A 12429-nucleotide genomic window follows, 5' to 3' on the forward strand; every position below is an offset into this window, starting at 1 on the left:
ATCCACATCCTCTGCATCTGATTGGATCCCTGGATTTTATTTCATTTTTGGTGTGACACTTTCCACAATATACCAATCTGCTGCTGCTTTGGGGAGTTGAATGCCCTTCTGGGTGTTCATTGTTAGTGCCTCCACAGCTGGAAGAAGCGTCCCTTCTCTGCAGTTAGAGTAAACTTTTATCTAAGTTCTTTGTGTGGGTTTCAGAGATTGAAATCAGTTTGCCAGACTTGTGGGAAAGCATCTTTTAACTGCTGAGTCATCTAGATGGTTCTCCCCCCCCCCCCCCCCCCAAAAAGCAACCAGGTGTTAAAGCCACGCCTTTAATCCCAGCCCTGGGGAGGCAGAGGTAGGCGGATCTCTGAGGACAGAGGCCTGCCCTGTCTACAGAGCAAGTTCCAGGACAGCCAGGGCTACAAAGAAATCATATCTCAAAAAAAAACCTGGTGTGTGTGTGTGTGTGTGTGTGTGTTGTGTGCCACATGTATGTATATGCCACAGAGGCCAGAGGAGGGCGTTTTATCTCTTAGAGATGGAGTTACAGATGGTTGTAAGCTGCACAATGCTGGTAATGGGCTTCTTTACTGTCAATCCTTCTCAATATATTTTGTTTGACATCATTATAGGTTTAACGTGTTCGTGACCTTCATCTGGCCCACACGTGCCATGGTGTAAAATAGTAGTCACAAATCAACTCTGGGGTTGGAATATCAAACTCTGGGCATCAGGCTTGCATTACAAGAGCTTTTAGCCAACTAAGGCATCTTATTAACTCCTACTCTCTTTAATTAAGCAATTATTTCCAGGATTTGTAAGAATACATAAAGGGCCATTTTTCTCAAAAGGTCCCTCTTTCTATGGGCAACAATTTTGGACAGAGAATCCGCTTATCGTTCACACAGGACCTGTGTTGATACAGAGTAAGTCACTGTGCGCTTAGGTCGCACGCGCTGGCAGCTCCTCGTTTGGCGACGCGAATTTCACTCCCAGAAGGATCAGTCAACCGGCTACCCTCAAAAGCTACTTCCGCTTCCCTTCCTACTATCAGTGGCGCGGCAGTGACGCATTTCCGCCAATGGGGGCGTGGCAGTAGTCGCGCCGCCGCAGGTTGATGACGCAACGTGAATTCCTTCACCACGTGTGTGTCTGCTTGCCGGCTTTCGGGGGTCCTCTTGCCGTCGTGGGTTTTCGGCCGTCACCCCGCGGCCCCGTGGCCGCGGCCGGAGACTATGGAGCACCTCTCTGTGGAACTGGTAGCCGGGCCGCTGCGGCTAATCGCCGCCAAGAACGAGAAGAGCAGCGGCGAGCTGAACAGGTTCCTGGCCAAGTCGGTGAGCGTGGGCGAAGGGAGGCGGGCCCGGGTCCGGGAGCGCCGAGTCCCGGGAAAGGGCCTTTGTTTTTCGGGGTCAGCTTCCATTTCCTCGCCCCCTGCCCGGCGCTCAGGCCGTTGTGGAGAGCATGCCCTTCCGGAATCAGTGCGGTTGGCTTTTCTGAGAGTTTTCTGAGAGGCTGCTTCTGTCCGCCTCCCCACCCCCCAGACACGTGCTTTGCCTGAGCCAGCGCTTTCCCTTTCCCCACCCCTCGGATGCTTGCAAGGATGTTTTTCTTTACGTTGTCCCTTCCCTTTGGCCCACTGACGAACACCCGTAGTATATTTTCTGGGCGTCTCAGTACACCACTGAGGAGACGCAAAAATCTTGTCTCTACACCCGGGAAGTTCGCAACTTCTTAGGTGACGGTTCATAACAAACAGCTGAAGGTTTTAACAAGACAGTTAAATTGGGAGCTGAAAGACTTTTATTTATTTATTTATTTATTTTACCAAATGGGTCTTTCGTTTTCAAGATCTTTGCCATATTGACTTTTGCCTGAGTTGAGCATCATCCTTTCTAGACAAGTTTTCACTTTGCGTTTTAATTTCCTTCTAAGTTTCCATACCTGCTCTGTCTGTAAGCTTGAGTCTAGAGAGATGTGATTTTAATTTTGTAAAACTCACTCTGCCAAGAGTGCATTAAGTACATACACTCCATTGTTTTAGTAGTCAACATCAGTGTATCCCATCCAGTGGTTCTCAACCTGTGGGTCGCCTAAGACCAGCGGAAGACACATATTTACATTACAATTCATAACAGTAGCAAAATTGAAGTTATGAGTTAGCAACGAAATTAATTTTATGATTTGGGGTTACCACAAAATGAGGAACTTTATTAAAGGATTGCAGTATTAGGAAGGCTGAAAGTCACTGGCGTAGATAAATGAACCTGAGCCATTTGCAACATTGTAGAATTCGCCAGAGAAAATTCTGAGTTTTTCCTGAGGTGTTGAACCTATGTTCTGTCACTGAATTACACCCTTAGCCAAAAGGCATTTTGTCTATTTGTTTTTCCTTTTGAGATAACATCTCTCTTTTGTAGCTCTGTATGTCTCCGAGTTCACTGTGTAGACCAGGTTGGCCCCTACATAGACTGCTAGGATTCAAGGCAGGCTTTAGGACTAGCTTGGCTCAAAAGGCGTTTCTGATACTAAATTGAATGTGAAAAACCAAACCTAGTGGGATACATCTCCTGGATATCTGTCCTGTGTGGCTCCCTTATCAAAATTGCTGTAGGTGGACTCAGCAAGAATAAGCACTCTAGAGAGAAAATGGTTTTTTTGTTTGTTTTTGGTTTTACGAAACAGGGTTTCTCTGTGTAGCCCTGGAACTCACTCTGTAGACCAGGCTGGCCTCGAACTCAGAGATCTCCTAAGTGCTGGGATTAAAGGCGAAGGCGTACATCACCACTCCTGGGAAGAAAACGTGTTTTTTTTTTTTTTTGTTTTTTGGTTTTTTTTTTGGTGGATTCTGTGAAAGAAGGGGATAATTGGTTTAGATGAGCTGACCTTGTGAAAGACTCTTGGATTATGTCTTGTGTAGAGTGTAGATGGTCTAGAGTTCTTGAAGTGGGAGAGCATTTGCTTAGCATACAGGACATCATAGGGTCAACTTTTAGCATCTAAAGGGATTCATGCTTATGTTTTGGGTGTGAGGTTGTAGTATTTGGGTGTGTGTGTGATGTAATAGTTTAGGGACACTAACACATACATGTAAGAACCATGCAGTGTAAATTCTGAAAATAGTATAGTAGTGCCACAAAACTAGAAAGCTTCCATGACCTAAGGAGTTGGGACCTTGTTGAATTCTAGCAAGTCTCAGGAACCTTTCAGATTTGTTTTTAACTCTGTTGGATTATAGCTTACATATTTTCATCCAGAGTTGGTTACGTTTATACTGTGGTTCTTTTTGTTTGGAATTTGATAGTCCCAATGCTGAGAGTACAGGTAGGTACTGCCATGCTCATACACACCTCTCGTTTTGGAAACAAAAACACTTCATTAGAGAATAATACAGATGAGGAAGTATTGACTCTCTGGAATTTGAGATTTGAAGAGAAAGTTTTTTATGAGAGTTTCCTTTTTTCTCCCATTACCCAGTGACTATATCCCGATTCCAGAACTGCACATGCCAGCTGTCGCTGTGAGGGCTGAGTGCATCATTCTGGGTTTTGGATCCAGGCCCTTGTACTGTCCCACTGAGGTTGTTTGTGTTTTGAGGCAGCATTTCATGCCGGCCTAGAATTTGCTATATAGTCTAGGTTGGTCTGGAAATCACAGACCCACCTACCTCTGCCTCTTGAGTGCTGATATTAAAGGCATGTGCCACCCTGCTTTGCCTTGGTATTACTTTTTAAATTTTTTACTTTTTTGTTTTGTTTTTGTTTTTCTTGGAGACAGGGTTTCTCTGTTTAGCCCAGGCTGTCCTAGAACTCAGAAATCTACCTGCCCCTGCCTCCTAAGTGCTGGGATTAAAGGTGTGCACCACCACCGCCCAGCAAAACTTTACTTTTTGAGACAAAATTACACGTACTCCAGCCTGGCCTCCCAATTTGCTGTATATCTAAGGATGACCTTGAGTTCCTTATTATTCTGCATCTGTTTTCCAAGCACTGATTTCGGGCTCGTACCATGGGCTTTGTTTCAAAATCTATATGCATTGTCACTGCAACTGTGATGCCTCTTCTACTTTGACATTTGTCTATATTTACATACATAGAGAGGAGGGTGTTTAAAATAATACCAAGCATAGATAGGTACAGGGACATAACATAACTGGAGATTTGTGTACATAGAGGACAGAAGAGGGTGTCCGATTCTCTAGAGCCCTAGTACAGGTCTCTGAGCTCTGCTGCCTCTTCCTCCATGCAGCATGACCAACTCCCAGCCAATTACCTAACTTTATCTCTTGTTTCTTTTTTTTTTTTTAGAGACGGTTTCTCTGTGTAGCTCTGGCTATCCTGGAACTCTGTAGACCAGGCTGGCCTTGTAGACCAGGCTGGTCTGGAACTCAGAAATCCACCTGCCTCTGCCTCCCAAGTGCTGGGATCAAAGGCGTGCGCCACCATGCCTCGCTGTTTCTTGATTAAATACATATAATGGCTTTAAAATAGAATTGTTGTGGATAGCAGGGTTTCTAGGCTGGTGATGTGGGTCAGTGAGGGAGTCCCTGCCTAGCATGCTTTAGGGTTGACCTAGTGCTGTCACGGCAAAACAGTACAACTTCCAGCAGAGTCACCTCAGGCCTGTGCTCTGCAGTGGGAGGGTCAGGCTCTTCTACTAACTTGTCAGCCGTAGCTCTCATTTATTTTGGAGACTGAGTCCAAAGACTTTGTGACCTAGATTAGCCTCAATATTTTTCTTCAGTTTATAATCTGTAAAATGGTTTATAATCTGTAAAATGGGAGTGACAGTCTCCAACCTATAGGTCATTATAAGGAAAAAAAATTCATGGACGATTATAAGTGTTGTGGGTAAAGTGTTTGCTGTGGTGCTTCTGTGCATACAGTTGCTCTGATGATTAGAAAATGCAGGTGAGGAGAATGCCAGCAGTGCCTAGCACTGAGTGGTCAGCAAACAACTGCAATAATTATTAGTATTTTTTGTGGGATTGTGCTCTAACCCAGGGCTTCACTATGCTAGGCAAGTGCTCTGCCATTGAACACTTCAGCCCTAATGTATTACTATCCTTATTATTTGCATTAATGGTAATATTTAGACGGGGTCTTGATGTGTTTTCCAGAGTACACTTGAAATACCCACCAGACTTCAGACCCATTACAAACTTATTCCACAATGCTTGGTTCTATAGTCTTTTTTTTTTTTTAATTGTTTCTTCATTCAATTTTATTTGACGCCACGGTTGAATCTAGAGATTCCACATGGTAGGCAGTTTATACCACATGATCACAGGTTGACAGGCCTCAGTCCCCTGCTACTGGCATGTGCCCCTTTGTTTTTACATTGTTTTCACATAGAGTGCTTTCTTTTCCTCTCTCACTGTGATCAGTGCAGCAAAAGCTAACTTGGAGTTTATGGAAGAGAAGAACAACACACACAGATACACAGACTCTCTAGGTTCTTTTAAGGTGGAAAAGAGCAACTTTATTCTACAGTTTGGTCTATATGCAGAGCACAGCAGGATAGTGGGAGCATCAGGCCTTTATTAGAGCTTTAGAAATCAAGGGCTCAGAGCTACTTAATGAATGTACTTCTCCAAAAAGGCACACCTGGAGGCATTTTCCTTCTGGCTGTCAGACTGCCCAGGTGGTGAACATAGGGACATGGGGATGGTAAGGGAAGAATTGAGTCACTTGTTGCCCCTGAGTTGACGTTTGCCCTAAAAGCTTTATCTTGTAGTTAACTTCCGTTTGTTCTGAGGACTGACTGTGTTTGCAGTTGTTTTCCATGGAACCCTAGGAGGATTTGTCTCCTTTGTCACTGCCCACTTTGTTTCAGACTGACAGTTCAGAGCACCTACCTTAAGGAGGACTGTAGCTCTGGTGTCCAGTCCATTGTCAGGTGGGCAGGCAGCACTCAGCCTGAGCAGATCAACCTGCTTACGAATTGGGATGTTCAAACAGTTTCTTTGTAGAACAGTTTTGAAAAACTTTTCAGTGCTTCAAGCATTGGATGACCCTTTAAGGCTCTTTCTAATTCAGCCTCCATTGTAACAGTAACAGTTCCATAGTATATGTGTGGAAAGCGAAATAGGAAATTTTTCTTTTCTTCTCTTTTCCTTTTTTGAGGCAAGGTAACCCTGACTGGCAGTCAACTATGTAGACCGGGCTGACTTTGAACTCTGCTCTCCCTGCCTCTGCCTCGAATATCTCTTGAATACAACATCATGTTCAGCTTTAAAAAAAAAAAAAAAAAACAACTAGTACACGTAGACACACCAGAAGAGGGCATTGGATCCCACTGCAGATGGTTGTGAGCCATCATGTGGTGGCTGGGAATTGAACGCAGAACCTCTGGAAGAGCAGTCAGTGCTCTTAACCCATGAGCCATCTCTCCAGCCCCTTCCCCCCTTTTTAAATGCTTGGGATTTATAGACTATGTTAGAGGGTTCTCTTTGTGCTTAAAGTACATCTTTAATAAATGAAATTATAAGTAAACGAGTAGAGATAAAAATCACAAAGGAAACTTACACATTAAACTCAGCTTTGAGAAGAGGCGAAATCAGCAATGTACTAGTTTTATCTTAGCTGAGTAAATAGGCAAACCTACAAATTATGAAAAAAGTTTCTCTTTTTTCCTGGGCTGCTTTTGGGAATTTTGATAAATCTTAATAATTCTGCTAGTTGAATGGAAAAAAAACCTTGAAATAAAAGGAGGAGATGACTCCTAAAGTATGGAGAAGATTTTTATTACACAGCTCTACGGGGAAAGCAGGCAGGGGAAGAAGAGTCCAGGTTGAACGTGGCTGGAAAGGGGAGGGGGATGGAGAGCAACAGAGGAGATGCTGATTAAGAGAGGCACCCTAGTTAGGTGGCCAGAGACTGGGAACCGGGCTGGGGGAAGAGAAGCCCAGCTTATAGGAGGGAGGGGTTTTTAGGGTAGGGATGGAGTGAGGGCTGCTGGGGTGTGTGTGTGTTGGGGGGAGCCACAGCTTGCTCACTTGTGTACTGAATGAGACTTGTCTTAGCTTTGAGACCTACTAGTCATTATAGCAAAGGAACTGAATTGGTTGCTTTGTGTTTTGGTGTGTTTTTCTCTTTTTCAAGACACGAGTTTGTGTAGTCCAGGCTCTCCTTAAACTCAGAGATTCACCTGCCTCTGCCTCCAGTGCTGGGATTACAGAGCCACTACATTCAACTGGTTGCTAAGCTTGATAAAAGGAGCACCTGAACCACCCTAAAAATGTCTTTTCTGTTTGCTTATTTACTTTTACATTTAACGTGTGCAGACAGCTCATAGAATGTCCTCTCCGTTTACCACATGGATTATGGCAGTCACCTTCACCTGCTGAGCCATCTCACTGGCCCAGTATTTGGTAGTTTCATCAGTGTCTTGAGCTTCCCTCAGACTAGTATGCATGTGAACCACCTAAATAAAACCCACTCAAGCTTTGTGAACATAGATACCCGTGAGGCTTCTCCAGGAGCTCTCATTTTGCAAAGAGGCAGAATTTCCCAAGAATGCAGTTGCCTGGGTGGTCTGGTAGACTTGGATTTCCGGGGCAAATCCTTGAACATTCCCTGCTTCCTTGTTGTTCTGGCAGCCAGGACATGGGCTTGCAAGCTGGGGCCACAAAAAGAGAAAGTCAGTTAAATAATTAATTGTCCTGTGTAACTGCTGCCTCTGCATTCTCACACTATTTATATGTATTGGTGAGTGAACCCTTCAGGGCTTCATGGATGCAAAATAAGTAACCAAGCAGGTCCCCAGTCCTAAGTTTTATTGTTGTTTTGGGGCTTAACTATATTGTCCATTCTGTCCGAGAGCTCCTGAGCTCAGCTACCCTCCTGCCTCAGCCTTGTGAGCAGCAGGAACCATAGGCAGGCGCTGTTAACTAGCTTTCTCCAGCTGTTGGCCATTACAGGCATGTGCCACTATGCTTGCCCTCATTACTTAAATTTCATTAAGTAGTTTTATTTATGGCAGGAATTGAGGAAACTTAGCACAGTGCCAGTTTAGTAGTTGAATGTGTCTGCCAAGGCTGGGGATATAGCTCTGTAGTATAGGACTTGGATTCATAGCACTGCAAAACAACAACCTGTATCTACCAAAAATAGGAAAAATCCTGGCCCCTAATATTTGCTGTCCTTTGGAAATAGCCTTTGAGAACATAAGAAAATTATCTTAGTTTCTTTTTGTTGTTTTTGTTATTGCTGCTGTGATAAAATGCCCTGACAAAAATGCAATGGAGGAAACATTTATTCTGGTTCACAGGCATTGTGTCTGGGAACTCACTCACTTCAGGAGCATGAAGCTGCTGTGCTTATGTCCACAGCCAGGGTTTGAGAAGATGAATGCTGCTTTTTTTTATTTTATTTTTTTTTTTTTTTATGGTTTTTTGAGACAGGGTTTCTCTGTGTAGCCCTAGCTGTCCTGGAACTCACTTTGTAGACCAAGCTGGCCTTGAACTCAGAAATCCGCCTGCCTCTGCCTCTCAAGTGCTGGGATTAAAGGCATGAGCCACTATGCCTGGCACGAATGCTGCTCCTTAGTTCTCTTTTTATGCAGTTCACATCTGCTCAGGGAGTGATCTACCCAATTTAAGCGACTCTTCCCATATCAGTTAACATAACCAAGATAATCCCTCACTGGCACTCTGAGAGGCCAACCTTGTAGTGACAAATATGCTCAAAAGATGAGTCTAGGTTTGGTCAATTTGACCATACTAACCATCCTTCACAAAAGTAAAAAAAAAAATAAGATCACTAGAGTCTTAATTCAGTGTGACTTAAATTTTGTGAAAGGATGGAGAAATGGCATTGGTAATTCTGACAGACGCTGAGATTGGAGTGGTGTGGCTGAAAGCCAGAGAAAATGGAGGATTGATAGCCACTGCCAGAAGCTATGGAGAGTCAAGGAAGACTGATAATACTCCTGTAAACTTTTCTGGGAAAATGTGTTCCTGCTCCAGAAATAAATGACACAGTACTGTTTGTTATTTTAAACCATCAGTTTATAATAGTGTTTTGGTAGTGATAGAAAACTACTTTATTTTTCATAAAGATTTGTTTTAAGAGCTTTTTTTCTTTTAAGTATCTCCAAGATTACCATCGCATGCTCTTATACACATTAGCTTACAATGCGATATATCTGATATGTCCATTGTAAGCTGAAAATAGTAAAAATAAAACGATATAATTAATCTGCCAGATATTCAAGTTTACCCAAAACACGGATCAGCATTTATTAATAGGTGGGTGAAATCATATCCAGCTTAAATCCTCTTTTAGAATAGTGTTGAAAGTAAAAGAACATCCGGGCGTGGTGGCGCACGCCTTTAATCCCAGCACTTGGGAGGCAGAGGTAGGTGGATTTCTGAGTTCCAGGCCAGCCTGGTCTACAGAGTGAGTTCCAGGACAGCTAGGGCTACACAGAGAAACCTTGTCTCGAAAAAACAAAAACAAAAAAACACACAAAAAAAGAACAGTATTTTATGGATATACTTTTACAGCATTATAAATATGAAAAACTTGTTAATCAAACCATTGCAACTTTTATATGCCCTATGCGTCTTGGCTGCAAAAGAAATATGTTACGTGATTTGTTACTGGTACTGAGAATTAAGCCCACCCTTATGGGTGATAGGCCAAATGTCTACCACTGAGAATGCCTCTAAATGTATAGCTTTTTAGTGCTTTAAGATATGTATGCATGTATGTATGTATGTATCCTTCTGATTAGCCCCATTTTCATACATAACTAGGAAAAAATTAGATAAAATTAGTAAGGTTATTCTAAATATGGTATACAGTGGAACTTAGAACATCACTCACTCCCTGACAACAGGAGCTGGCTTACCATATGTGCTTATGATAACAATACTTACTGTACATGCATAGGATAACATTACTTGGTGGTGCAGAACTGAATGGATTCGTGAAAAATTTAGGATTGCTTTGAGCTTATGGCCAGCTTGGGATCCTATCTCAAACCAAACAAAACCTAACAAACAAAAATCCCTGGAATGGAATCCCTGTTTTGTACCTGTGTAGCCCAGGGTGACCTCAAACTGTAGATCTTCTATCTCAGGGTCTTGAGTGCCAGGCTCACAGATGTGTGACATCATACTGCTCTTTAAAATGGCCTCTTGTGTATAGTTAAAAAGTGCAGTTACTTCTCTGTGTTCTGGTCAAATCTGTTAAATTTCTTTGACAAAACCATGCTTCGTTGTATTATGAAGTCACTTAAGAAATTTAGGAATTAGTGTTTTGATTCTAAGTTAGTGTTCTGATCTTTCTGGTACTAAAGAATATGGTTTACATAGACATTTGTCTTGCTTCTCACTCAGGTGTGGACACCTCAAGATCGCCAATGCATCCTGGATTCCTTGGCACAGTTGCTCCTAGATAAAGACTATACCCTTTTGCTTGGTCGCCAGTTGCGCCCTATCCTTTTGGATTTGCTGGAAAGAAATGCTAAAGCCATTAAAACTGGAGGCCAAGTCAACCACGATCTGCATGAACGACTCAGTGTGTCAATGAGCAAACTCATTGGTAGCCATCCTGACGTTCTTCCGTGAGTAGCCATTTGGTTCATATTTCTCTGTAAGATGATGGCCTCTTTTCTCAAGTCTAGTGTGGTGGCTCTTGCTGTATCCAGAACACTTGGGAGGTTGAGGTGAGAGGCTTCAGAGCTTGAGTCTTTAAAATTTATTTATGAGGGTTTTTGTTTTGTTTTGTTTTGTTTTTAATGTAGGAGTCATGCCAGAACAAGGCACCGGATCCCTTTATAGATGGTCATGATCCACCCCATGTGGTTGCTGGGAATTGAACTCAGAACAGCTAATGTTCTTAAATGCTGAACTGTCTCTCCAGACCCAATTTTTGTTATTTTTTGGTTTTGTTTTGTTTTAAGTTTTGTTGTCATTGTTGTTGTTTTACATTCATTTATTCATAGAGGGTGGCCCAGAGGTCAGAGCACAGATTGGGTCAGTTCTTTCCTTCCACCATGTGTTTCCTGGGAGTTGAATTCATGTGTTCATCCTTGGTGACAAGTACTTACCCCTGAGCCATCTCCTCACCAGCTTTTACTGGTTATCTGGTCTGACCTCAGTCTGTGGTCCTCTCCCAGTAGTCTACCAAGTGATGGGACTATAGGTGTGTACCTGTATTCTTGGCTTACCTGCATGAAGTGTCTGAGAGAACAGCCGTGATGTCCCAGTCAGCTCAGAATCTGGCAGATGTGCAGATGAGGTAGTTCTGAGGTTACATGCTGTTGGAGAAGCAGCAGGAAGCAGGAATTGTGGCAACTTGGAAATCCCACCTCTAGAGAATGTGTTAGGAATGTGTTAAAGATTCATTAATTAATTAATTTGTATTTTTCGACCAGCATCAAATTTTATGTTCTTTTGTTGTCATTTGGTTTTGGCCTCAAACTCAGATCCACCAGCCTCCACTGCCCTAGTGCTAATATTAAAGGCTAAAGGTGGGTTGGAGCGATGGATGGCTCAGTGGTTAAGAGCACTGACTGCTCTTCCAGAGGTCCTGAGTTCAAGTCCCAGCAACCACATGGTCTCACAACCATCTGTAATGAGATCTGATTCCCTCTTCTGGTGTGTCTGAAGACAGCTACAGTGTATTTACATGTAGTAATTAATAAATCTTTTAAAAAATAAAGTAAAATAGCAAACTTAAAAAAAAAGGTTAAAGGCATGTACATCCGACTCCCGGCAGCCACCCCTGGTATGTCCTCTTCTCTGCTTCATGTGTTCCTCTTCTGTTTTTGTTTTTTGTTTGCTTTTGTAACCTATTGAATTCAGTTAGTGCAGTCTGTTGGAATGCTGAGTGATCTTTTGGCTTGATGCTGTACAGGTAAATTCATGACAGCAGTGGCCATGTCATGTTCAGAAAGCAGCATCACACAGCACCCCTCTCCATCCTCGGTTCAAAGAAAAGCATGCTTATCTGAGACTAATGTGACTCCTGCCCTGGGCTCTTAACTGTCTTATGCTATGTCTTTTCTTTCAGCTATAGGTATATTTCAGCAATTCCCATACTAGTCCATCATTAGAGAGCAGCCCAGGTCCTTCAAGATTCCAGAATGGGCACAAAAACTGTGGTCAACAATACAATAGGGACTCTAAATAATTAAACATTCATGCTTGGGGGTATGAATAGCTTGGGTCCCCATGGCCAGAAGAGGTGTGTCTTTCAGAACTGAGATTTCTGTAAATTGTAGTGGTGCTACAGGCAAGACAGAAAATGAGGACCAAAAAAAAAAGCCAGGCAGTGGTGGCACATGTGTTTAATCCCAGCACTTGGGAGGCAGAGGCAGGCAGATTTCTGAGTTCCAGGCCAGCCTGGTCTACAGAGTGAGTTCCAGGACAGCCACGGCTACACAGAGAAACCCTGTCTCAAAAAACAAAAACAACAACAAAAAAAA

At 43.0% G+C, this 12429-nt stretch overlaps 1 protein-coding gene across 2 annotated transcripts in view; it reads left to right on the top strand.

Annotated features, from left to right (window-relative positions):
* Window positions 1-1092: 1092 nt before the first annotated feature.
* Mdn1 (midasin AAA ATPase 1) overlaps window positions 1093-12429 on the top strand; it is a 121306-nt gene continuing 109969 nt past the window's right edge. For both annotated transcript variants that reach the window (XM_029476051.1, XM_029476052.1), the window contains exons 1-2: window positions 1093-1328; window positions 10337-10563. In XM_029476051.1, coding sequence (XP_029331911.1) covers window positions 1227-1328; window positions 10337-10563 — 329 coding nt within the window. In that variant the 5' untranslated portion in view covers window positions 1093-1226. The remainder of the gene's footprint in view (window positions 1329-10336; window positions 10564-12429) is intronic.

This window comes from Mus caroli, chromosome 4 (genome assembly GCF_900094665.2).
Source record: "Mus caroli chromosome 4, CAROLI_EIJ_v1.1, whole genome shotgun sequence".
NCBI lineage: Eukaryota > Metazoa > Chordata > Mammalia > Rodentia > Muridae > Mus > Mus caroli.